General features: G+C 47.3%; 2 protein-coding genes across 2 annotated transcripts in view; one reads left to right on the top strand and one right to left on the bottom strand.

Moving 5' to 3' along the window:
* The first annotated feature begins 521 nt into the window (after window positions 1-521).
* On the top strand, window positions 522-7,757 carry Snapc5 (small nuclear RNA activating complex polypeptide 5). Its single transcript, XM_036192918.1, has 4 exons — window positions 522-653; window positions 2,997-3,086; window positions 4,524-4,652; window positions 7,194-7,757. The coding sequence occupies exons 1-3, from the start codon at window positions 564-566 to the stop codon at window positions 4,641-4,643; spliced, it is 300 nt and encodes a 99-aa protein (XP_036048811.1). The 5' UTR covers window positions 522-563; the 3' UTR covers window positions 4,644-4,652; window positions 7,194-7,757.
* Window positions 6,365-26,189, bottom strand: part of Map2k1 (mitogen-activated protein kinase kinase 1) — a 76,204-nt gene continuing 56,379 nt past the window's right edge. Inside the window, exons 6-11 of the mRNA XM_036192916.1 lie at window positions 15,242-15,366; window positions 13,075-13,276; window positions 12,518-12,582; window positions 8,510-8,571; window positions 8,138-8,183; window positions 6,365-7,405 (exon numbers count right to left, since the gene is read on the bottom strand). Of these exons, the coding sequence (XP_036048809.1) occupies window positions 7,292-7,405; window positions 8,138-8,183; window positions 8,510-8,571; window positions 12,518-12,582; window positions 13,075-13,276; window positions 15,242-15,366 (614 nt within the window). The 3' untranslated portion in view covers window positions 6,365-7,291. The remainder of the gene's footprint in view (window positions 7,406-8,137; window positions 8,184-8,509; window positions 8,572-12,517; window positions 12,583-13,074; window positions 13,277-15,241; window positions 15,367-26,189) is intronic.

Genomic DNA, 26,189 nt, shown 5'->3' on the forward strand with positions numbered 1-26,189 from the left:
CGGATCTTTTGAGTTCGAGGCCAGCCTGAGCTACCAAGTTAGTTGCAGGAAAGGCACCAAAACTACAGAGAAACGCTGTTTCAATTTTTAAAAAAACTAAAAAAACATTTGAACTAGAGCTGGGCGGTGGTGGGGCACGCCTTTAATCTCAGCACTCTGGAGGCAGATCTCTTGAGTTCGAGGCCAGCCTGTTCTACAGAGCAAGATCCAGGACAGGCACTAGAATTTGGTATTGGTTTCTGCCTGAAAGTGTCTCCAGCCTTGTGGAGTAAAGTCATTTGGCACAAATGACACCTTGTTAAAAGTGCTACAGTGAGAACCGATTTCCTGAGGTCTTTGAAACTGGTATATCCAGTTTTACTTTGAGGAACCAGCAACGGAAGTGAATCTCCAAGCACCTTGCGGTTCCTTTAGCCCGTGCTTTCAGACTCCTGGTCGCTACCGACCCATAGTAAGACGCAGGAAGAGAACAAACCGGCGGCCCGTGATTGCTTCCGGGATTAGGAAGTGGCGTCATCACTGGGCGCCCGGTCTAAGTCAGCAGTCTAACGAGGCGAAAGAGGATGCTAAGCCGGCTACAGGAGCTCCGCAAGGAGGAGGAAACGCTTCTGCGTCTAAAGGCGGCCCTACTCGACCAACTGAACCGCCTCAAGGTGAGCTAGCCGCCCTCCAGCCGCAGCCCTCGCGGGCGTCCGGCGCGTGCAGTAGAGCTCGGGCAACTCGCTCCCCACCGCTCCCGTCCTCTTGGTGTTCGGCAGGCAAAGCCCCTAAGCCCGCCGGCTCACGCCTCAGCTGCTCGTTACTAGTGTTTATATGCACTGGAAAGGGCTTTAGTGCTGCAAAACTAAAAGGGAATTTAGATCCTCCTGCGGTACGAAGAAGGTCTGGGAGAAAAACTTGTCCCCTAGAGTTCTCAGTAATTCTTATGGTAGCAGATACTGACTCCGAGGAACTGTGATTTACATCTGCCTTGATCACTCCCTAGACCTACGAGTAATTTAGCCCCTGTCAAAGGATCATGGTAATCCCAGCTCCGCACTTGTATGCAAGATCTTTAAATATACATGACATGAGGATTACAGAGCCCTTTATAAACTGAACTTGTATACCTGTGGTATAGAAAATGCTAAGCAGTTTTCCTCAGGGCAGTTATAAATGACCCCACACTTACTACAACAGTACCCCTACAAGCACTTGATTGTGTGTTGCAGATGACTTCCCAAACGCAGATACCCTGATGTTCCAGGAAAGACATGCTTTTCTGATATTCTGCCTTCCCTTTCTCCTTAATGAGTAGGCAAGCTTAGGCTTAGGACATCCATCTGTGTCTGTAGAGCCAGCTGAGAGAGAGAGACACACACAGAGAGACAGGCAGAGACAGAGAAATGGCCTCCTTATGGAACCCAAGCTGGTCTTAAACTTTCTATGTAGCCTAGGTTGTCCTCAAACTTGTAATCCTTTTGCCTCCTCCAGTGCTGGGATTACATGGTTGCAATTGCACACCCAGCTACACCTCACTATATATTCATCTATTTTTTTAGCTCTATGTATCTTTTGTTGGTTGGTTTAAATTTTATAGCTATTGGTGTATATAATTTTGTATCTATTGCATGTCTGTCTGGGGAGGGCAGAAGGGGGTGTTGGATTGCCTGGGACTGGAGTTAGAGATGGTTGTGAGCCACTATATGGGTGCTGGAGATAGACCCAGACTCTGGAAGAGCAGCCACTGGTTGCACTGTTTGCGCTGGTTCTAGCCATTTGGAAGTATTCTTAACCACTGATTCATCTCTCTGGCCCCTACACCTGGCTTTTTAATGTGACACCTGCATTTCTTCACTGAACTGCTTGGTCTTGGGGTGTGGAAGCTTGCAGCTTAGCTGAACACCTATAAAGCCCCCCTCTTTTAAAAAGTGGGGTTAGAGAGATGGTTTAGTGGTTAAGAACACTGACTGCTTTTCCAGAGGACCCAAATTCAATTCCCAGCACCCACATGGCAGCTAACAACTGTTTGTAACTTCAAGATCTGACACCCTCACACAGACGTACAATACAGGCAAAACAACAATAAAAATAAATAAATTTAAAAAGCAAATAAACAGAAGCAGGTGCATCTCTATAAGTTCAGGGCCAGCCTGGTCTACAGAATGAGTTTCAGGACGGACAGACAGCCAGGGCTACACAGTGAAACCTTGTCTCAAAAAAATCAGGTAAGGCTGTGTAGGGAACCTCAAAGTTGGCTCAAGACACCCCAAGACCAAGTTCTCAGCACAAAGCAGATTATTTGGCCCAGAGGGACAGAGGACAGGGAATAGAGACAAAGGCAGGAGATAGAGGATGAGGAGCAATAGAAGGCAAGAAGGGAAAGGAGGCAGGGGTATTTTTCCCAGAAGACAAAGGACTGCCTCTGGATAGAGAAGAGCCAGTTGTGGTCCATAGGAAAATGGCAGTTTGTAAAGGTGCGAGGTAGGATGAGGTGTTTAATTTTAATTGAACATGTTAATTAGATGAGCCAAAGGAGGCTTTTGATTGCTGGACCTTTGATAGCTGGACCTTTGATATAGTCAGCTTCAGGAGGAGGATTGACCAAATAAGGGGATGGACCGTGGGGGCTAGCTTCCAGAATGTAATCTAATGGTTTTTAATAAGGCAGAGGGAGTGGGGAGAAGGGCAAGGCCTGCCAAAGCCACACACCCCAGCCAGTGTCCCTTCAGGCCTTTACTCCCAGCACTTGGGAGGCAGAGGCAGGCGGATCTCTGTGCGTTCAAGGCCAGCCTGGTCTACAGAGTGAGTTCTGGGATAACCAGGATTACATAGTGATACCCTGCCTCAGGGTGGGGGAAAGCAGGTAAAGCTTAAGAGCTTCCTCTGCCCTTCTGGAGCAGTCCTGGGATTAGAAGTAGTTCCCTCTCAACAGCATCCACAGAATTTACAGAATTCTCTCACTTTGGTAACCCAGCAGAATACTCAGTAAAATGCCCTCAACTCTTCTTTCCTAGGTGGAAGAACTGGCCCTCCAATCCATGATAAGTTCTCGAAGAGGGACTGAGACACTCTCTTCTCAGCCTGCACCTGAACAGTTGTGTGATGTAAGTTTAGTCAAGTACAGACTTCCAGATAGAGTGTGGAGTTCCATTTTTCCCTTGCTGCATGGGTAGGTGAATGCTGGCTGTATAGTACATTACCAAGTCCAAAGGATCGTGGGAAGTGCCAGTCAGATACTTGGGGTGTGAGGGAATTTACTGTGGATTGAACCTGGGACATCATACACGGTGAGCCACATCTCCAGCCTCTCATAATTTGTACTTCACTAGCTAGCTAACGACCATTAATGTTTCAGGCAGTAGACACCCTGTCTTTTGTACTTTGTCAGATTTAAGCAGCCTCTTCTCACAGTGTGCACCACTACACGCCTGGCCTTCCCAGTTACTTAGACTACCCCATTATTTCCAGTTATTCAAGTGAACCCAAAGAATCTTGTGATTGTTGTGGTAGAGTTCACGGTGAGTTTTGTCTTGAAGCAGAGTCTTATGTACCCAGGCTGGCCACCTTCTGATCCTTCTTTCCTGTCTAGGATTGCAGGCATGTGCCCCACATCCTGTTTAGAAACTTGGCTCTTTTAGGAATGTGCCATAGTTGCTGTCCTGTGTGAGTGTGGCTTCAAGTACAAAGCAGGGGCCAAAGGATGAGCAGTGGGTGTTACCCTGCTCACTCTTACAAGTACCTTCAAAAAAGTCCACACAAGTGGTGGCGCACGCCTTTAATCCCAGCACTCTGGAGGCAAAGGAAAGTGGATCTTTGTGAGTTCAAGGCCAGCCTGGGCTACAGAGTGAGTTCCAGGATAGCCAGGGCTACAAAGAGAGACCCAGTTTCAAAAAATAAAAAAAGAAGGCAATACAGTCATAGTCTACACAATGACTTTGCTAATGGTTTCTAGAAGACCTCTGAAGACCAGTTAACATTTTAGAAAACATGAAGCATTTATTCTTACCCCTTTTCAGTAATGGGAGAAATGAGAAACAAAAATGCTCTTTCCTCTCAGTAATAAAAATGTGATGGAGCCAGACATTGATGGCACACACCTTTAATCCCAGCACTTGGGAGGCAGAGGCAGGGGCAGGCGGATCTCTGAGTTCGAGGCCAGCCTGGTCTACAGAGTGAGTTCCAAGAAAGGCGCAAAGCTACACAGAGAAACCCTGCCTCGAAGAAAAAAAAAAAAAAAAAAAAAGATGGGGAGGGCACGGACGGACTGTGTAGTCCTGGCAGCCCTGAACTTGCTTTGTAGACCAGGCTGGCCTTGAACTCACAGATCCACCTGGCTCTGCTTCCTGAGTGCTGGGATTAAAGGCGTGCGCCACCACCACCCTCATGCAACAACTACTCTTAACTGCTGTTCATCTCTCCAACCCCACAAATGAGATTTGCTTTTAAAGAATTTGCTATTTCCATGAAAAAAAAAAAAAAAGAATTTGCCATTGTGAGGCTCAGCTCCTTCCTAGTAATGCCAGTGTTCTTGTTATCCACAGATGGCAGTGCACGTAGACAATGAAGCGTCCATCAATCAAACCACACTGAAGCTGAGTACAAGGAGCCCTATGGAGGTGGAAGAGGAGGAGGAAGAGGAGGAAGAAGAATCTGATTCGTAAAGAGCTAGGGTTAGTTTTTTTTTTGGGGGGGGGGTGTTTGTTTTTTCAAGACAGGGTTTTTCTGTGTAGTTTTGGTGCCTGTCCAGAGATCTGCCTGGCCCTGTCTCCTGGGTGCTGGGATTAAAGGCAAGTGCCACCGTCGCCCGGCGTGAGGTAGGGTTAGTTTTACAAACGAAATTTCAAAAATCTCAAGCACTTGCCTTGGGCCCTGGAGCCTATGTGAAAGAGTGTGTCCACTTGTGAACGGGGGATGCTCAGTTGGTAAAGTATCTACCATACACTCACAGCTCCCTCACAGGCGTGACAAGGCCAGCACTAGGAATACCTTTCCCCTTGGAAGGTGTAGTTAATTCTAAGACCTGAAAGGAAACCATTTCCCAGCAAAGCCCAGCACACGGACTAGACCTGGATGAAGGCTCTCACACCAGCAAGGACCTCCTGTGAGCATGGCTACTGGAACTGTAGGCCGGCCCTGCTACAGAAAATAAGGAATGTTCTGTGAGAAATTTGCTCAAGGGTTCCCAACCCCACTGCGCTGGCTGGTTTTGGTCAGCTTGACACAAGTCACAGTCATCTGTGAGGAGGAGTCTTGATTGAGAAAATACCTCTAAGATTGAGCTTGAGGCAAGCCCATAGAGGATTTTCTTAGTGGTTGGTGTGGGAGGGCCCAGCCCCTGGCTGGGGGTCCTGAGTGCTGTAATTAAGAAGGCTGAACAAGCCAGTAAGCAGCATTCTTCCATTACCCCTAAATCAGTTTCCCGGTTACCACCCCCCAGTTTGAGTACCTGCCTTTGTTTACTTCAGTGGGCTGTGATTCAGGATCTAGCCAAGTAAACCCTGTCCTCCCAAAATTGCTTTGGGTCAGGGTGCCAAAGACAGAAGTTGCAGGAGACCCATTAGCCCACTACACAGAGCCGGCTAGTGTGTGTTTGGGGAGGAGGGGTGTTTCTTGTTCTTTTTCTGAGATAAGGTCTCTACATAGCACTGGCTGTCCTGGAACTCACTATATAGATGAAGCCAGCCTCAGACTTTGAGATCCATCTGCCCTTGCCCCCCAAGTACTGGATTTAAACGTGCATATGCTACCACACATGGCTGGTTTTTAATGTAAACTCAAAACAAGCTGGTCATTTTGGAAGATGGAGCCTTAACTGAGAAAATGCCCCATCAGACTGGCCTGTAGGCAAGCTTGTGGTGCATTTTATTGAATGATGACTGATGTGGAAAGCCCAGCTCACTGTGGGCTGTGTCACCCCTGAGCTGGTTTCTGTGTGCATTACAGAATTCAGCAAGCTTGAAGAAGCCAGTAGCCGGGCGGTGGCAGCACATGCCTTTAATCCCATCACTCGGGAGGCAGAGCCAGGTGGATCTCTGTGAGTTCGAGGCCAGCCTGGGCTACCAAGTGAGTTCCAGGAAAGGTGCAAAGCTACACAGGGAAACCCTGTCTCAAAAAACAAAAACAAAAAAAGAACCAGCCAGTAAGCAGGGTTCCTCTGGGGCTTCTGCTTCAGTTTCTGCCTCGAGGTTTCTGAGTATAAGCTGTAGACTGAAGTGAACTCGAGTTGCTTTGGTCAGGGTGTCCACCAGCAACAGAAACCCTCATTTGTGGGATTTATGCCTTCCAGCTGTGTTCTTGCCTTCACTTCCTACCTCAGTGCATGGCTGAGTCCCGTCATTTCCTAGAGTCCAGAGAACTGCAAGGAAGGCCTGCCACAAAAGCAGAAGTAGCTTTTGTCCTCTTTATTTTAATCTGATAGTATTTTTTATTAGAATAAGAGATTAGATTTGATAAACATCTGGATTAAAGTGATTAAAGGGTCTTCGTACAATGTGTAGGCACTATACACGTTGTTTACAATAGCATTGGTGCTCGGATTGAAGACAGAACGCTGACACATACTGATGCCATCATCCAGTTATGATGTTCAAACTGACTCCACCTATTTAGAAACACGAATCCAAACTTAAGAGACATACACCACACTATGTACCCCACACGGTATATTTAAAAATAAATATAGAAATACAACCAGAAGTCTAAAAATCACCACAGTAGACAGACTGAAGCCCCAGCTATCATGGCAGTGATGGGCTCTGGTTACATTTTTTTTTTTTAAATGTGAATTGCTGAGTTCTATACCAAAAGCAAAAACTAAAAATAACATGATGTACAGTCTGATGCTCATTTCAATGGCAGCAAAGCATGCTTCCCATGCACTGCCTGTGAGGGGTCTCACAAGGCTCCCTCTCCACAGACTGAGAGGTCGCCAGCAAGAGTGAAGTACCAAGGGTCCGAGAATCCTGACAATACAGGCAGCCGGCCAGTGAGTCACGGAACATGAAGAGCAGTGCAAACATCAGTAAGAATGACCACCCAGGTCACCAGGGTTTCACTGTAGTTCAGCCTGGCATGTGTTTGGTCAACATACAAATAGCCCCAAGCACAAAGCCAATCCACTTAGGGGAGTAACCATAGTGATAAAGACAGTAATATTAAAAATGACACAGGTACAATTTGGCACATGCTGTGTTCTTCATCCTTTGTCACAGATGAGATGCACGTCTGAACAGACAAGCATGGGAGAAGCCTGAAAGCAACATGGCATGCCGCTGGGCAGAGGAGTTCCTCTTTGCTGTTTCCCAAAGGTTCAGATGCTAGCGGCGTGGGTTGGTGTGCTGGGCTGGTTAAGCCCAATGGTGGAACAGAGCCAACCTGCGAAGTCCACTTCCTCAGCATCAGATCTCTTGATGAAAGCATGAACCTGTGTGCAGAAAACAGAAAGGAAGTGCTGTTAAAAACTACCAGGAAGGAAAAGCAAGAGTCTCAGCCTGGGTACCACTTGGAAGATACTTCTAAGTGTTTGCCCTTGAGCAGTAAGTAGGCCAGCTACAGCCCAGAGACCCTGAGCCACATGTATAAGCTGTGCAGCCCTGGGGCAACCTTGTCTCTCTAAGCAACTCTGGCTTGTTAGAAGGTACGCTACACTCAAGGCTACACAAGGCATGGTGTCTGGATCTTAAAGTATCACATTACTGTGCCACTGCCATCAAACAAGAACTAGATAGAGCCGGGCGGTGGTGGCCACGCATGCCTTTAATCCCAGCACTCGGGAGGCAGAGCCTGGCGGATCTCTGTGAGTTCGAGGTCAGCCTGGTCTAGAGAGTGAGATCCAGGACAGGCACCAAAACTACACAGAGAAACCCTGTTTCGAAAAACAAAAAAAAAAAAAACAAAAAACCAAACAAGGAAAGAGAACTAGCTGGGAAGTAGCTCAGGATGCTGAAAATGTGAGGTACACCAGTCAGAACTAGGGAAAAAGGGAGGGGGCTGTCCTCAGGAAGGTTGTGGGCTGGTCCCCCTGCAACTCACAGGAGGACTGAGGAGACTGACGTCTGGCACTGTGCAGCCCCAACAATGACTGAAGAACGGGGTGGGGCAGGGCGGGCAGAAAAACGGCTCAGTCAGATGAATAAAAAGGCTCTCTGAGACTCACCATGAGCTGCTTCAGATCTGCTCTCTCTGCAGGGTTCTTTATTAAGCTGAAAAGAGGAAGACCATGTGAGAACACTGCTTCCCAGTCCCACTGCTTGGGTCTGCATGCCTGCCCCTTAAGCTGAAGGCCGAGGGCTGGTGCTGAGCCTTGTCATATCCCATTCTAGCACACCATCAGGCTGAGGCACATAAATGAAATCTTGCTGAATTAATCAAGGCCAGGAAGCAACAGGATGACCCTGCAGTCCTTGTAAGAGCAGCACCCAGGATCAGATAGCCACAGGTCCCAACTACAAGGGATACAGCAGCAGCCAGGGTTAATGGAGAGGGAAAAGCTAAGACCAGGATTCTCAGAGACACGGTGCAAACTTACCATTTATTCACGAAATCCTGAAATTCCAGACTGAATACTCCACTGGGCAGTTTTGGAGGAGGCTGCAAACACATCAACACGTGAGACTCTTGACAACTGTTCCAGTCACTCCCCCATCACACCCGTGCCTCTGGTCACTGCTACCCTTATCAGTTCTGGGAAAGTGGCCTTGGGAAGTCTGCTCCTCCGGGCTCGTCTGGTTGGGACCACTTCAAGTATTCCACCATCTGGTGACTGAATAAACTGTTTCCCTCAGCCTGCTCACTCCCGTGTGAAGTACGGTTGAGCTGTTAGCTCTAGAGCCCTCTGAGTTTAGACACTCAAATGCAGAGTAAGAACGGTAGTATGGGGACAGGAAGTGCCAGCAGTACTCACCAACAGCAGAAGCCTCAGGGATGCAGAAACTAGGAAGCACAACTCAGGCCGACAGCACCCCCAGAAACCACAAAACAAACCCCTTTCTGAACCCTGAATGGTCAGAGTATGGGTGAATATTGCTCACACGCTGCGGCAATGTGGCAGCCCCGAGGTCTCTGGCACGGATCCTGTCAGTAGCTCTAGGGAATCAGTTTACTGACCTGTGCCAGCAGCTATGTGTAGCTTTCTTGGAAGGAGCAGTACTTGAGGTATACCTAAGATGTCCCTGCTCTAATGAGACACCAGGCAAAGCATTCAGGAGGTAGAAACAGGTGGATCTCTTAAGTTCTAGGCCAGCCTGGTCTGTAATAGTGAATTCCAGCCAGGGTTATATCCTCTCTCAAAAGAGTGAAGGAAGCAGGGAGGAAGGAAAAAAGAAACACCAGTTGGGTGGTATCTACTTATAGTCCCATCACTTTGGGAGGTTGAGGCATTTGAAACTAGTTTAGGCTACATGATGAGACCCTATCTAAAACGAACGGAACAAACGCTGGTTCTGCAGGTGTGGCTCAATTCAGTGGTAGAGAGCTTGCATACCGTGTGTGAGGCATGGGTTTGATCCCCGGCATCACAGAAACAAAACACAAGCCGCCTACTAAAGAGCCCACCAAAAGCCCTCTCACCCGGTAGGCCTTGTCAGTCAGGTCAGCTGCCACCCAGACTGTAAAACAGTGGCCCCAGGCAAGCCCACCCTGCAAACTGTCCCAGCTGCTGAGAAGGTGTGGAATATTCAAGAGAAAACAACTGGTCTCCAGAGGCCAATGTCTGCTTCTCCTAAGTGGGAAGGGGCAGGCAAGAAAGGGCTGGGTGCCAACAAAGGCTCCTGAGGTCAGGGAATGGAAAGAGGTAGGTGAAGGAAGAAAGTACTGGGGGAAAGATGTAGCTCTTGCCCATCCTGGAGCCTCAGTTCCTTACCTACATGAAGAGGGCAAAGACAGTTTGGCCCACCTCAGCTGCCTTGAAGAACAGACTGAGAACAGAACATGAGCACGTGTCGGGAAAGCAGTGTACAGAGCTGCACTGGTCCAAGCAACCGCCCTAACAGGCCTCCAACCCAGAGCCATCCAGGCTCCCATAGGCAGAGGACGGATGGCCCACCCTGCACTGATGGTACAAGCCTGTGCTGCTGTCCTGCCCCTTGCTGCTTGGCACACTGCTCGGCACACAGCAGAGAAATAAACTAAGCTCCCTGGTGAGCAGGAAAGCACTGACTTACAACCTCTAGGGTGACCAGGATATTCCTTGTTGAGTGTGTGACAGAGGGCCTTTCTGTGCCTTTAAGGGTCTGTTTTCAGAAAAGGACCCAAGAAGATACTCTGGTTTCTTGAGGAAGTCAGGTTTAAGTGATGATGGCCTTATCTGAGCCCAGTGCTGTGTCTGAAATATGCCAGCACTCACCCTTCTCATCAAATGCCAAGATGTAGATATGGTGCTGGCCGGCCAGGCTGCCTCTCACATCCCTGTACTGCCTACTCTTGAGCAAACCTGGGGCAAGTCTCCTCCATTAATGTAAACTTACTTGTACACAGATTTCACAAGGGGTATTGATAGGAAATCACAACGTGTCCACATGGTTGGGCTTTCCCGGCGGACCGCCTAGTTATTTCCGGTTCAAAATAGCCATTTCCAGGTCAGAACATCTTGAGTGACTAGGACTCCATGGCTTTACATGGTTGCGTAAAGCGCGCGCGGCCATGTAATCTACGCGCATGTGCGGCTCACTCTTTAAAAAGCCGGCGCCATGTTGCACAGGTCTCTCTCCTCTCCTCACTCACGTGTGTGCTTCACACAGGCCTGTCACATTCACCTCTATCCTCTTTAATAAAAACTCTCCTGTGGTCTTGTCGTGTTCTAGACGTGTTCCTCGCTGGGTAAGAGAGCTGATTAATAACTAACAGGTATGGCTCTCAAGTCTGCCACCACTGCCTGGCCTAAGAGTTTGGAGTTTTTAATGACCTTTATAGTAGGTATATACATCAAAACATATTTTTCTCGCCAAGCGGTGGTGGTGCACGCCTTTAATTCCACCACTCGGGAAGCAGAGCCAGGCGATCTCTGTGAGTTCAAGGCCAGCCTGGGCTACAGAGTGAGTTCCAGGAAAGGCACCAAAGCTACACAGAGAAACCCTGTATAAAAAACATAACAAAAGGATTTTTCTCAAAATTTTGCCCCCTCTTTGAGAGAGTGTCTCATTCTATAGTGAAGGCTAGCCCAGAATTCATATTCTCCCTTGGCCTCCCAGGTGCTGGGATTACAGGCTTGAGCCACCTCACTGAGAAGTAATTTGCTTCTTTCACAGAATTGATAATGGATGTTCCACATCTCTTTCTATAGTAACAGCTTTTTTTTTTTTTTTTAAATGTATACAGAAGAGGGCGCCAGATCTTATTACAGATGGCACCGTGTGGGTGCTGGGATTTGAACTCAGGACCTCTGAAAGAGCAATCAGTGCTCTTAACCTCTGAGCCATCTCTCCAACCCTAGTAACAGCTTTTTAAACAGCACTTAAAATAAGAACCAGCTGAGTGGTGGTGGTGCATGCCTTTAATCACAGCACTCAGGAGGCTGAGGCAGGTGGATCTCTGTGAGTTTGAAGCCAGACTGATCTACAGAGCAAGTTCCAGGACAGCCAGAACTACACAAGCCTGGCTTGAAAAACACAATAAAAAAGAACAAAAACCTATATGCTGCAGTTCTACATTTACCAGCCTACCCCCTTCACCCCATCCAACCATCATGGAGACTAGGGACTCCTGTTTTTCCATCTTTGGTCTATTCCACTTATTCCTTCTCACATCCCCTGTGCATCACAGAACTTTGTAAAGGCACTGGAGAGCCTAGTAAATGAAGACAGGCAAACATCAGTGGGTGAAGGGGAGGCTCCTGATGTTGGGAAAGAAGAGACCCTGAGATGACAATTCCAAGTGCGGAGCACAAGTACCCTGAAGACCACACCCATGTGAACAACTCCCAGGCATCCTAACCATGACGCCATAGGTTTCCCTCTCACCAACCCTTCTGAGACACATCTTACCGTGTGGTCTGCCGTGGGCTTGAAGGCAGACCTCTCCTGTCTCAAATCTGAGTACTGGGATCACAGGTGTGCATCTACACACTCATAACTACTATTTTGGTTTCTTTCCCTTTTCCATTTTATTTTATGTGTATATGTCCGCATGTATGTCTGTGTGTCACATGCATGCAGTGTCCACAAAGGAGATGTCAGATCCCTTAGACCTGGGGTTACAAATGGTTATGAGCTGTCATATGGGTGCTGAGAATTAAACTCAGGACCTCTGCAAGAGCAGCCACTGTGCTTAAACACTGAGCCATCTCACCAGCCCATCACAATTTTTTTAAAAGCTTTATTTATTTTATGTATGCATGCTCTAGCTGTATGTGCGACTTTATGCCAGAAGAGGGCACCAGATCCCACTATAGATGGTTATGAGCCACCATGGGAACTGAACTTAGGACCTCTGGAAGAGCAGTCAGTTCTCTTAACCACTAAACCATCTCTCCAGACCTCCTAACTACTTTCTTAAGTAGAATAAATAAACCCCAACATCAAGGAAACCTGGCAGCACTTACTTCATTGACTATATAATCCAACAATTCAAAAATTGCCATGGGAGGTCGGCTGTCCATTCCATATGCTGCAGATTTATAAAGAAGAAGAAAAAGTTGTAGACACAGACAAAGTAAGATCCACATAACAGAAAGTCTATGTATAAAGAATACACTATAGTTAGGTGGTTTATAGTATATGCTCTGTTGTACAGCCGCGGCCACCACAACCTTCCTTCAGCATTCCCATCCCCCGGGTCTCTCCCATTGCCAGTTACTCTCGCTCTCCCCACAGCCCAGCCCCTGGCAACCACTGATCTACTCACTTCCTGTCTCCACGGATCTGCCTAACACGCTCTCATTTTAAAGAAATCCACAGTATTAAAAAGCAAACTAATATTGCTAAGTGCTAAGCATGGCACCTGATCATAGCAAGTATTCTTCAACCAGTATTGTTTCCTGCACCCACCCAAAGACCCTTGCTGCTCCTCCAAGACCCAGCTTGACACCCAAAGAGGAGCAGCCACTCAGAAATCTCCAACAGTACCCACAGTCCTAACTGGGAATAGCAGGTCACTCACAGCTGAGGGGCCTCCCTGGAGTCCTTGGCCTGGGTGGCGTTTCGGCTGCATCTCCTTCCACCTGGCATCCAAACAGCAGCTCAAGCTCCTTGGCATCAGGAGGAGGGATTGGGTATCTCCCAACTGCCATCTCCACCAGAGAGAGCCCCATGCTCCAGATGTCCGACTGCACGGAGTAGTGAGTCCCCTGGAGTCTCTCGGGCTACAGGGAGACAGATGGTCGGTCACACCTCTTGCTCTGGTCAGGACCCGGGGATGCTTCAGGGGACTACCTTCTGGAGTCCCTTACTCTGATACTCACACAGGTAAGCTCTGACCTCTCCTTACTGCTTGCTCTGCTTTCCCTGGTCCTGCCCCAGCTTGAAGTCCCAGCTTTGCCCAGTCGGCCCTTGTCCTGCACATGCAGGGTAGCCTGTCTCAAACCCACACCAGAGGCTTATCGTGAGTGATGACAACACAATGTCCATTCCACTTCCTAGTGTCACAGCAGGACCCAAATGACAGGAAAACCTCGTGATGCTGTAGAACACTATGCAAGCATGCGCCAACAATGATGGGCAGCCCCAGAGAGGAAACAGCGCAAAGTCTGTTTCCACATGGAGCATTAGGTCAAGCAGACATGTATTTCAAGAACCCTATAAAAAAACCTTCACTCTGATCATAGTGTATTTATTTTGATAGCCAAATAGCTTCTCCCATGGGATTTTCCACCTACTCTAACACTAGGCTATTTTGAAGCTGACCATGTAACCACAGAAACCCAACCACTAAACCATGGCTCAGTAAGTCCCAAGGCCTAATTGAGTTTGAACTTGAGAGTTGGCACTTGAGTGTCCCAGGGTGCAAGCTGCTCACTTCCTCATCTAGAGAAGAAACAATCAGATACAAAGAACAGAACTCCCCTGTAGCCTCTACAGTAGGCTGTGGGGTAAGAGTGTTGTGATACTGGCAGTCACCAGAGTCCGTGGGGTTGGGGGAGGTAGAGGCAATGGGGACACGGACATGACCCTACAGAGGGAGTAGGGCTGCTGGCTCCCTGGCCCTAGCTATTCTCACCATCTCCATAGGAACTACTGATGGTACAACCACAGGGATGAACTCAGACACTCAGGGTGTGACAGCTCTGTGTATGAGACACTGAGCCAGGCCTGTCCTCACATCTGGACCTGCACTTCTCCCTTGGGTCTGTAAACTACCCACATTCCAACTCTGTGCACTGCCTCTGAAGCACTCCCTGCAGACTTCATCGTCCCTTCTATTCTTAGAAATGGGCTATCCAGAGACCCTCTCATTCAGTCAACCCCACAGCACCCACACACGAGCCACTCCTAACATCCTCAATGTGCCAGACCCTGGGAAAGATGCCTGGGTCTCCTAGAAGGCTGAGGTACAGGAAAGCAAAAGACTCCATGATGGCATGACCATGGACATGGGGACAGCTACATGTAGCACTCTGGTGACAGTGGGAGCTGGCAGTTAGACTCAGGAGGGAAGACTGCCAGGATGGGGTGCAGGCTGCGCCAGAGCAGACTAACCAGGAGCTGGACAGAAGGCAGGTAAATGACCCAGAGACAGGCAGTGAAGAGGGAGGGAAGGGCAGGGTGGAGGGACCAATTCTAAGCAGGGCCACTAGCAGATAAAAGGCTGGGGACCAGCAGTGGGACAGCCGGGGTGTGGTCATGTCCAAGAATCTTGGTTTGAGGGTCTGACGATTTGGTAAGATGTCAGGTGGAGCCAAGCAGTGGTAGTGCACACCTTTAATCCCAGCACTCGGGAGGCAGAGGCAGGCGGATCTCTGTGAGTTCGAGGCCAGCCCGGTCTACAGAGTGAGATCCAGGACAGGCACCAAAACTACACAGAGAAACCCTGTCTCGAAGAAAAAAAAGATGTCAGGTGGCTTCTTAGTGTCTTCAGAGTAGAAACCAGACTCTGGAGTGAGGATAGCACCTTATCTTCTAGTGACTGAGACCCCAATTACGTGTGAACATTTGTGAAAGGGAGACACTTGCTCTCCCCCAGAGGCCCACTGTGCCTCGTCCCTCATTTCTCAATCCCTAGCCATCACTATACAGCACAAATCTGTGGCTCCATGGTCTATAAAATGTGGCTGCTTAGGCTAAGAATGAAGCCTGCAGAGACACTGGAGAAAGGGAACTTCAATACATACCGACATGTATGACCTTGTGCCTACAAAGGAGTTGGCCATGGAGTCAATTAGCTGCCCGCTGACCCCAAAATCACAGAGTTTGATCTCCCCACGGGAGTTCACTAGAATGTTGGAAGGCTTGACATCTGTGAAGAGAAAATAGGAAGTAAGAGAATTAACACAGGTAGTTTGGGAGGGGAAGAGACAGTGCTCTACAGACCACACCACATGCGCCAATCACAGGCAGTCCTTGACCTGCAAACTCCAAATGAAGTTGATTAATAGACGTCCACTCTTTGAGGATGCAGACCTGGCCATATGGCTCACCAGAAAGAGTCAGTTACCATGAAGAGGAGCAGGACATGCCTGTTCTTGGGAGGCAGAGGCAGGCAGACCTTTGAGTTCGAGGCTAGCCTAGTCTACAGAGTCAGTTCCAGGACAGCCAGGACTACACAGAGAAACCCAGTTTCTAGAGCCCAAAAGGGAAAAAAAAAAGGTTTTAAAGTCTGTTACTTCAGACACCCCTACTAGCAAGACACACTATATAACTACTGAGCAGACTAAAAAGGAACGGCTTTAAGATCTCCCTTCCTCAGCTTCCAGTAATGGGATCACAGATGTGTGCCACCAAATCTAGGTCACTTATTTCTTCTTCCTTTTTTTTTTCCTTTTGAAGTTTTTTAAGACGAGGTTTCTCTGTGTAGTCCTATAATATCTGCCCTATAAGATCCCCACTTAGCCCCTTCCCTGGGCTAGCTAAACCATATAACCTTCAGCCTCACTTCATATCAGCCCCAGCAAGGCAGGGAGGGTTCTCAGAGTCTGTCTCACCTGGTGAAGCCCCAAGCCAATCCAAACCCACAGAATGAGCGGATCTACACTCACTGTGTGCACAGGCATCCGATACACAAAACATATCATAGTGTGATCTTTCCAAGACTCAGCCCTCACTAGCACTCCCAAGCACTGGAGTTGGATGCCAAAAACCAGAAATGCCAGGTCTAGCATCTCCAAGAAGCCAGAAACCTCTCTGCAACTCTGCCTCCCACAGAGGCCCTCAGAGTTCAGGCACTAGGAGGAATCTTAAATGCGTCAGGTTCTTCCCCCACTTCCAATGCAGATCTAAGGGCCCAGAGCTTATTCAAGGTCACAGAACAAAAATGGCCCTTTGTCTAGCATCCTACCACATTCCTAGCTACCACAATCTTCAAGAGTCTCTCACCTACTGGTCACTAAACACCTGCCTCAAACAGGTACCCTGCAGTCCTAGGAAAAGAGTGGAGACATGCTGCCAAGTTCCCAGTAACATACAGCTCACATGCTACCGGTATGAGGAGATAAATCAATCAGTGATTAAGTGCATAATGCCAGGTAGTCCACAGCAAGGTGAGAGCGGAGTTAAAAGCACTATGTGCAGGTGTGTGGGCACACCTGCAAAGATCACCATTGAAGAGCTACTTTAATGATAGATAGGAGGTAAGGGGCCAACTGTCCCTTCTCCAACATCAGTTTACAAGAAGAGGCCCTTCTTGTAAGGACAGATCTTAGAGGTCACACATTCAGGATATGGGGCCAACCTAGAAAAAGCCAGGGGTGTGATGTACCTGTAGGGCCTGGTAGGGGCAGCACATGGGAGGCTTCCAACCTGTGCCTTCTTCCCAATACCCCTCACCCATCCCAGATGCTCGCCACGGCCTTTCTAGTATGACCTGAAGCAAGAGAGAAGCACTGGCTTGAACCTTGCCACCTACATGTAGTCTTGAGCAAGTCCGCTTGGCTTCTCTGACCAGGGCAGCTCACACCAGCGTGCAGGCCTAATGCGCATATATACTACACATACACAATCTCCAGAGGTAGTTGCTTTGACCTCCTCAGCCCACAGCATCCCCTTCTGGGGGGACTGCATTTGCTGGCATTGTTGATCCTCTCCCTCTAGGTTGCAGCTGCTGCTCTCCAAGGCTGAGCATCTGTCTTTGCATCTGATTTCTAGTCACATGACAAGCAGGTCTCTGTATTCAAGCTTACATAACCGTGCTCTCCCTTCTGAGCTCCAGCTTCAGCCTCCTAGACCCGTGCCAGGTTGCAGAGATCACTGGGGTTGGAGAGAATGAGAGGATACTCTCAAGGGCTTTACCCAGTTCTGACCCAAGAGCCGGATACACTGCATGAAGCCCCTCCTGGTTATTAACAGACCTAGCATACTGGAGTGTGCTGTGGGAGTAGCAGCGAGAACATGCTCTCCACCCCACCCCCACCCAGTTAGCCCAGCTAACTCTTCTTTGACAGCAGAAAGTGTGAGGTGTCAAACAAGGCCAGAATGAATTCATTTCCTCATCTCCAGGGGTACCTTGGTTTAGCTTCCCAAAGCCATCAGCCCCTCCCCTTACTCATCCCCATATTTTCCCCTTCTATCCTGTACACATGGCAACTAGAACTCCTCCAGGACAGCCCCTATACAGAGACTGCTGTGGCTCCCATCTGCCTTCACACACAGTCCAAAGCTCCCTTTCCTGCCTTTGCAAACTTTCCAGTGTTTATCCCTGCATCTGCCTTCCTGCATCTAACTGCCCCTGTGTGAGTCCTGCCTCCTCACCAACACTGTGCTGTTTCCTCCATCTGAAATGGCCTCTCTACCCACCCTCTGGGGTCTACATCTGCTCTCTAGTATCTCCTAGTCACCTTCCCAATGTGGCAGACTTACCTGAGCTTCTTCCCACACTGTCCCAGCAGATGCCTTAAAGGTGATTCACAGGAGAGGCCCAGCACTTCTCAACAGGTTACCCAAGCCTCCAGTTCTCTCCCAAGGGTCGCTAAGCTAAGCAACATTCTGTGTGAAGTACCCACTGGGCTCCCAAGCTGCCAGGAAACCCACAAGATACTGAATGGTGTTCCCTTTCCTGTCCCACTGGTCTATTCTCTTTAGCAATGGGGAAGCTCTTCAAAAATCACAGCAGAATAGGGCAGTGGAAGAGTGCTTATCTAACTAGCACTTCTGAGGCCTGGGTTCCATCTCCAGCACCAAAAAGGAAAACTAAATGACAACAAAAGAAGTTTTACGTAAAACTAAATGGATAAAGCATTTTTTTTTTCTGCCACCAAAATAACCACTGTTCAAAGCTCCCAAAATTTTCCCAAGAGCACATATTGGCAAGTTTGACTTCTGGACATTTCCTACCTGCTAAAACCAAAGATCTGCATAAAATGCCCTGGGAGCCATTTGTTTATACTACAAATATAGAATTCCTGCACGAAGTAATGAGCAAAAGGGCACAGTCCTTGTCCTCAAGGCTGTGATCCCCAGAGGGATAGTGTACACAGGTATGACCACAAAAAGAGACAGAGCTGTGCCTCAATTCTCTGAGTGAGCTGGACTGGTGTCACCCACCTGATGGCTGCTGCTTAGCTGGCAAGGTGACAAGCAGGAGAAAGAGGCCGAGCAGACCTCCAGAAGACTCCCTCCATGGGGTTTTTTGTTGTTGTTGTTGTTAAGCTGCATTCCCTAAGATGGAACTTAATGGAGGAAGAGAACAGCAGGAGACAGGTATGGGAGTGGGAAGCCCAAGAGAACCAGAGGAGGGAAAGGGAGGAAAGAGGAAGAGCCCTGCAGGGGAGCAAGCAGTGACACACAGATGGATACCAGACAGGCTCCTCTGTGACAAAGGCTGGATCCAAAAGTGAAAGGACTGTAGGCAGTGTGAACTCAAATTCTTTTAACAGGGAAATGAGCTACTGCATTTGCCATTATTTAAATTTTTTTTTTTTTTTTTTTTTTTTTTTTTTTTTTTTTTTTTTTTTTTAAAGATGGGGTCTCATGAATCCAGGCTGGCTTCAAACTTGCTATGTATGTAGCTTAGGATGATCTTGAATTTCTTATCCTCTTGCTTCTAACTCACAAGTGCTGGAATTGAGGCTATGGGCTACCAAACTAGGATAAGCTGTGCTGCTGATAAACCTGGGATGTCACGCATTACAGTTCCAACTGAGCTATATTTCCAATCCCTATGAGACTTTCTTAAATGATGACTTTAGGTTTCAAATGACCCCCTTCCCAGCATGTTTAGCAGAACATTAAGAGCCCTCCCTAAGATGGAGAAATAGGAGAAAGGAGCTGACCCAAATGACTATACTCACAGCCTTCATGGAGCTCTCTCTCTCTGGCTACCCATGACTTCAGAGAACTAACTAAAGAGCACAGATAAACAAACAAACAAACAAAAACTCCAAAGCCTTCAATTAGTCATTACCAGGAAATGTAATTTTTTCCCATCTAAACATCTTTCCCCCAGAGTGCTGATAGAAGGTTCCAGGTCCCCACCATGTTCCACTTCCAGAAGGATGCATGTAGTGGAGCAGCTGATGACAGCTGGGGAAAGCCAGCAGACCCAAGCTGAAGGCCCAGGCCTGTTGAACACTCCCTTTGCTCCTCACAGTAGCAGTGTGAGGGGACAAGGAACTCTGAGCAGATAAAACCATGGCTTTGTCGTAACAGCAGGGCAACTTGAGAGCAAAGGTTGGGGTTTGAACTCCAGACTCCTCCTGACAAACTAGAGAGCCAGGGTCCTGACTACAGAGTTCACACAAACCACAAGAGTCATGCCTTGAGGCTTGGCAAAGCTATTAGCAAGCTGTAGTTGGCTGTGCAATAAGCCTCTCTGGGAATGCATCTGACTTGGAGAAGGCAGAAATCCTGGAAATCCAGGTGTGAGAGAAACCCTACCTACTCTAGTCTCCACATGCTGCTTCCTCGGCTCCAGCCCATTTGCCTCCTCCAGAGTCTAACTGCAAGAGGCCTTCAAAGCATCTCCACCTCTGGTTACAGCTGAATTCAAGCAGCAAGCAGAGACACAGAAGAATGCCTAAGTCCTAACCAACTACTATTTTTATCCCCTCCATTTTCAAGATTTCAAGTCATGCCATTAATCCACGCACATAAGAACACCTGATTTTTGACAAAGAAGTCAAAACTATACAATGGAAAAAAGGAAGTATCTTCAACAAATGGTGCTGGCATAACTGGATGTCAATATGTAAAAGATTACAAATATATCCATATCTGTCACAGTGCACAAAACTCAAGTCCAAGTGGGTCAAAGACTTCAACATAAATCCCGTTACACTAAACTTAATAGAAGAGAAAGTAGGAAGTAATCTTGAATGCATTGGCACAGGAGATCACTTCCTAAATATAACACCAGCAGCACAGACACTGAGCACAACAATTAATAAATGGGACCTCTTGAAACTGAGAAGCTTTTGTAGGGCAAAAGACACGGTCAATAAGACAAAAAGACAGCCTACAGAATGGGAAAAAACTTTCACCAACCCACATCTGACAGAGGATTGATCTCCAAAGTATATGAAGAATTCAAGAAACTAGACATCAAAATACTGAACAATCCAATTAAAAAATAGGCTAAAGAGCTAAACAGAAAATTCTCAAAAGAAGAATCACAAATGGCTGAGAGACATTTAAAGAAATGCTCAACATCCTTAATCATCAGAGAATTGCAAATCAAAATGACTCTGAGATACCACCTTACACCTGTCAGAATGGCTATGATCAAAAACACTTATGACAATCAATGTTGGAGAGGATGTGGAGCAAAGGGAACACTCTTCCACTGTTTGTGGGAGTGCAAACTTGTACAACCACTGTGGAAATCAGTATGGCAGTTTCTCAGAAATTTGGGAATTGATCTACCTCAAGACCCAGCCATACCACTCTAGGGCATATACCCAAGGAATGTGTGGTGGTATTGTGTTCCCCAAAATACTGTGCACCCTAATAAACTTATCTGGGGTCAGATACAGAACAGCAACAATATTAAACATAGAGGATAGGCAGTGGTAGCACATGCCTTTAATCCTAGCATTCCAGAGGCAGAAATCCATCAGTTCAAGGATAGAGCCAAACATGGTGATTCATGCCTTTAATCCCAGGGAGTGATGGTAGAAAACAGAAAGGTATATAAGGCGTGAAGACCAGAAACTAGACACTTTTGGCTGGTTAAGCATTCAGGCTTTGGAGCAGCAGTTCAACTGAGATCCATTCTGGATGAAGACTCAGAGGCTTCCAGTCTGAGGAAACAGGATCAGCTGAGGAGCTGGCAAGGTAAGGTAGCTGTGGCTTGTTCTGCTTCTCTGATCTTCCAGCATTCACCCCAAAAACTGGCTCCAGGTTTGATTTTATTAATAAGACCATTTAAGATTCATGCTACAGGAATGCTCAATCATACCACAAAGATACATGCTCAACTATGTTCATAGCAGCACTATTTGTAATAGCCAGAACCTGGAAATAACCTGGATGCCCGTCAACTGAAGAATGGATTAAGAAAATGTGGTACATATGTACATAATGGAGTACTACTCAGCAAAGAAAAACATTGACAGCATGAAATTTGCAGGCAAATGGATGGAACTAGAAAATATCATCCTGAGTGAGGTAACCCAAACCCAGAAGGGCAAACATGGTATGTACTCACTCATAAGTGGATTCTAGATATAAAGCAAAGAACAATCAGACTGCAATCCACAGAAACAGGGAGGCTATATAGCAGGGAGGACCCTAGGATGACTGTGGCTTATAATAAGTTTTGGTTTTACTCAATTACTGGGCAAGCCTTAATCAAATATTTCACTATTAGAATAAGAATTTATACTGTATCAAGCTGATAATAGAAAAATAGATAAATTAATTTTTAAAAAAGTCATGCCCAGCAAACACATTGAAAGAATTTTCTCTCTCCAATCCAAGACATAATAGGTTTTTTGTGCTTTGTTCATTGGCTGGTTGGTTTGTTTTTTGGAAACAAGGTTTCTCTGTGTAGCCTGACTGTCCTGAAACTCACTCTGTAGACCTGAGTAGACTCAAAGACTCGAACTCACAGAGATCCGCCTGCTTCTGCCTCCCGAGTGCTGGGATTAAAGGCGTGCACCACCATGTTCACCCAGCCTGACAGTAATGGACACATAAATCTTGTCAATGACACGTTACAGAGTCCAGAGTTTCATTCTCACAACACATGCCTGTAGTGGGGAGAAGACCCATATAAAGTAGTCATTACTAGTAAAAGTGGTGAGATCTTGTATCGCATTTCACCGTGGGCCAAGTATGTGGTTCGTGAAAGTGACAATGTGAATTATGATTGGATACACTGGGATCCAGAAGACCCAGGATCGAGAGGAGAGGCTTCTCTTGGTTCCGGGTCTTCTGCTTCCTCCCTCAGGCCCGCCTTGTGGGCGTTACCAAAGCCTCAACGGGGGTTGGAACTTCCAGGCCAAGGCTGGGATGGCTACCCACTACACATGCCATTTTGAGCAGTAGTACAGATTTTGGAAACAGAAAAACCAGAGTTAAGATGTATAGGGGTCACACTTAGAGAGCATAGTAAGTGGGGTCCAGGAAGGACAGAAAAAGAGGTCGGCAAGGGAAATAACTCTGGGTTATTGTTTTCTCATTTCTATGACCCTATAGTAACATACAGCAGAGCTGGCCCCATTCCACATACATGGAAACTGAGGCTTCACAATGAAGTTCCTTGCCAAAAATAAAGAAGTAACCTTCCCATCAAAGACAGCTTCACTGGGTTTAGAGCAATGGCCCAGCAGTGAGGTACTTGTACGAAGACCTCCCTGTATTTGATCCCTAGCACCCATGTAAAAAGTGGAGTATAGTAATATACACTTGTAATATCAGTGCTTCAGAGAAAGACAGAAGGATCCCTGAGGTCTACTGTTCAGCCAGGCTAGCCAAAACAATGAGCTCCTAGTCCACTGAGAGACCTTGTCTCAAAAAATAAAGCAGAGAGCAATTGAGGAAGACATGTAGTGTCGATTTCTGGCCTACACACTTACACGCATACACCAACATGCACACACCCACATGTACATATATACATATCCACACAAAAAGGCACCCTCCTTAGTTATGTGTCTACTGCTGTGATAAAACACTATGACCAAAAGCAACACTCAGGTCACCAAAGGAAGTCAGAGTGGGAACCTGGAAGGAGGAATGGAAACAGGAACCACACTCTGCTTACTTGCTCCCCATGGTTTGATCAGCCTGCTTTCTTAGGATCACCAGTGCAGGGGTGGCCCCATCCACAGTGGGCTGGGCCTCCTACATCTATCATTAATCAAGAAAATAAGACTCGCTGGGCGGTGGTGGCACACGCCTTTAATCCCAGCACTCGGGAGGCAGAGCCAGGCAGATCTCCCTGAGTTCAAGGCCAGCCTGGACTACAGAGTGAGTTCCAGGAAAGGCGCAAAGCTACACAGAGAAGCCCTGTCAGAGAAACCCTGTTTCGAGAAAAGAAAAAAATAAGAAGAAGAAATTAAGACTTGCCCAAAGGGCAGTCTTTTTTTGTTTTATTAAATTTTTTTCCATTTTATATACCAACCCCAGTTCCCCCTCCCTCCCCTTCTCCCGCCTCCTCACCTCCCTCCCACTCTGCCCCCATCCACTCCTCAGAGTGGGTAAGGCCTCCCATGGTAGTCAACAAAGTCTGGCATACCAAGTTGAAGGAGAGGCCCAAAGGCCAGTCTTATAGAGGAATTCTCTCAGTTGATATTCCCTCTTTCCAGACAACCCTAGCTTGTATCAAGTTAACTAACAAAACACAGACACCGCCCCCAAAAAACCCAAAACAAACTAACAAACCAACAAACAACCAGGACACCTACCTTAAGTGCTATTTGTATACAGTAGAGAAAGCAGGCTTGCTGCCTGTCTCAAAGCCAGTCAGCTCCCGCTGACAAGAACAGGGCTCGCTACCTTACACACTAATCAGACACGATTCAAGAAGGAAAATCAGCTAAAAACTTGTTTTTACCTGTTCACGCTAATGTGCTTAACAGGAGGAGGAGGAGGAAAATAAGAATTGTAAGGTGACAACCTATGGAAATCTGTCTGCCTTAAGTGGAGGAGAGGGACAGTGACTAGTGATGTCACTTTGTGGGCCCAGGCTCCACTAAAGTCAGGCATCATAGAAAAGTCCAGACAAGAGGTCCCAAGACCACTCAGCAACCCTTCTTAGTCTGGTGAGGGCCAGAAGCTTATGGAACCAGGAGAGACTGACAAGTTATGGACAGAATTGAGACTTTGTTTAGATCACAGACAATAACCAGCAACCATGTGCTCACCACAGCCTGAGCTGCAGTCCACTTGTGGCCAAGCACGCTCCATCTAAATTTCCAGCCCTTTCCTAACACGATGCAAGGGAGCCGCTGTCTCAGTACAAATCCCAACCCGTTTGCATCAATTCACCCATCAATCTTTGAGCTGACTTCTCCTGTAGTCTTGCTTCTCCAACTTGGACCAGAACCCCTATGAGGGCAGAAACTACCTTCTCATAGGAGTCCAGAACTGTATGTTCAATGTTTGTTTTGGGAGTTTTAATTGGAGGGAAGGAGACAAAGTCTCACTTTTTAGCCCTAGCTGGAACTTGCCATGTAAACCAGGCTGGCCTCAAACTCATAGAGAGATCTGCCTGTCTCTGACTCCCAAATACTAGAAGGAATGTATCACCACACCCTGCTCAATGGTCTTTTATTAAATATCATCACCTTGGTGCTATTAGACCATCACTGGCCAGAGTTTCATCTGATTCTAGGCTGTCCCAAGAAATGGAAGAGGTAAGAGTGAGAAATTATTGACATTTTGCTGGGATCACAAGGCCAGCCTCACTCACTCACTCACTCACTTTGTGTCATTAGGCTATGGTAACTCCTGAAGAACTTAGCCACAGCACCTGAGTCCTTATACTTAGAAACCAGCCCCATGCCATGTGCAGGAACACTCCACTGCTGCCTGGAGCCACAATAAACTCCAGCACCAGGACAAGCAGTGAAGCCCCATCCCAATACTGGAACCATTCTTACTTTAGTTCCTGACCCTTACCTCTGTTCTAGAAAACTTATTTCCTGTGCTACAGACTCAGTGTTTTCAGTCTCCATGTACCTGTTTCATTCTATCTGGAAAGCCTTTCCAGGCCACAACCACATGTACACTTTGACCTCAGCTTCACAGCTATCTCAAATACCCCACCCCTCCCCCACCCCCACCCCATGACTCTTCCCAAGTAGAAAACTCTCCCTCTTCCAGTATCTGGTCCTGCCTGGCTCTTGAGAACTGAGAGATGAAATCATATACAGCCCTTCACAGGATAGTTCCTGAGAAAATAAGATTCACATTTCTAGCCAAGAAACCAGCCCACTGAATTCCAGCTACAATCAGCCACTCCTTCCATCTGCAAGGAAGAACAGTCTAGAAAGAGGCAAGAGGAGGTCTCTCTCCCTGTAATCTACTTGCTCATATACCTGAGACAAAGAGGAAGGGCAACCTCCTAGAACTCAAGGAGCAAGCAGGAGCAAGCATGCCTCTGCACACAAAGATAAGAGGATAGCCTCCCCAAACCACTTCATGAGGCTACCCCAACTTTCTGTAAGAAAAACCCTGGCAGACAGGACAGTGCCTGACAAGGGACAAAGCCATCTAGAAACACATTATACAAGAATCTACTAAAACAGCTTATAAAATAAGACAAAGCCAGATCCTGCTATATGGATAGATGACTTGTCCCAAGTGACAGGATTTGAGAGGCTGAAATCCTGGGTGCTGCTAAGGACTTTTTGTTGCAAGCTGTTGCTGGCACCCCTGTGATGTTCTGGTGGATACTGGTGCTCATAGGGGACCAGGAACAGAAAAGGAAGGCTCTGGAAAGCCCACTTTCATATAACTCTAGCTAAGGCATTCAGGACCTCTATAGAGTACATGTCAATAGGGCAGCAGACAAAGACACACAACCACTGCTTACACTCAGCTCTATGGCTCCTTAAAAACTTATGCTGGGGTATAGTAGTGCACACCTTTAATGCCAGCTCTCTGGAGGCAGAGGCAAACACTGATGTGGACTGGGGAGAGTAGGTGAAGCTTTATCTGGAGTGGAGTACATCCAGCACCTGA

This window comes from Onychomys torridus, chromosome 7 (assembly GCF_903995425.1).
Source record: "Onychomys torridus chromosome 7, mOncTor1.1, whole genome shotgun sequence".
NCBI lineage: Eukaryota > Metazoa > Chordata > Mammalia > Rodentia > Cricetidae > Onychomys > Onychomys torridus.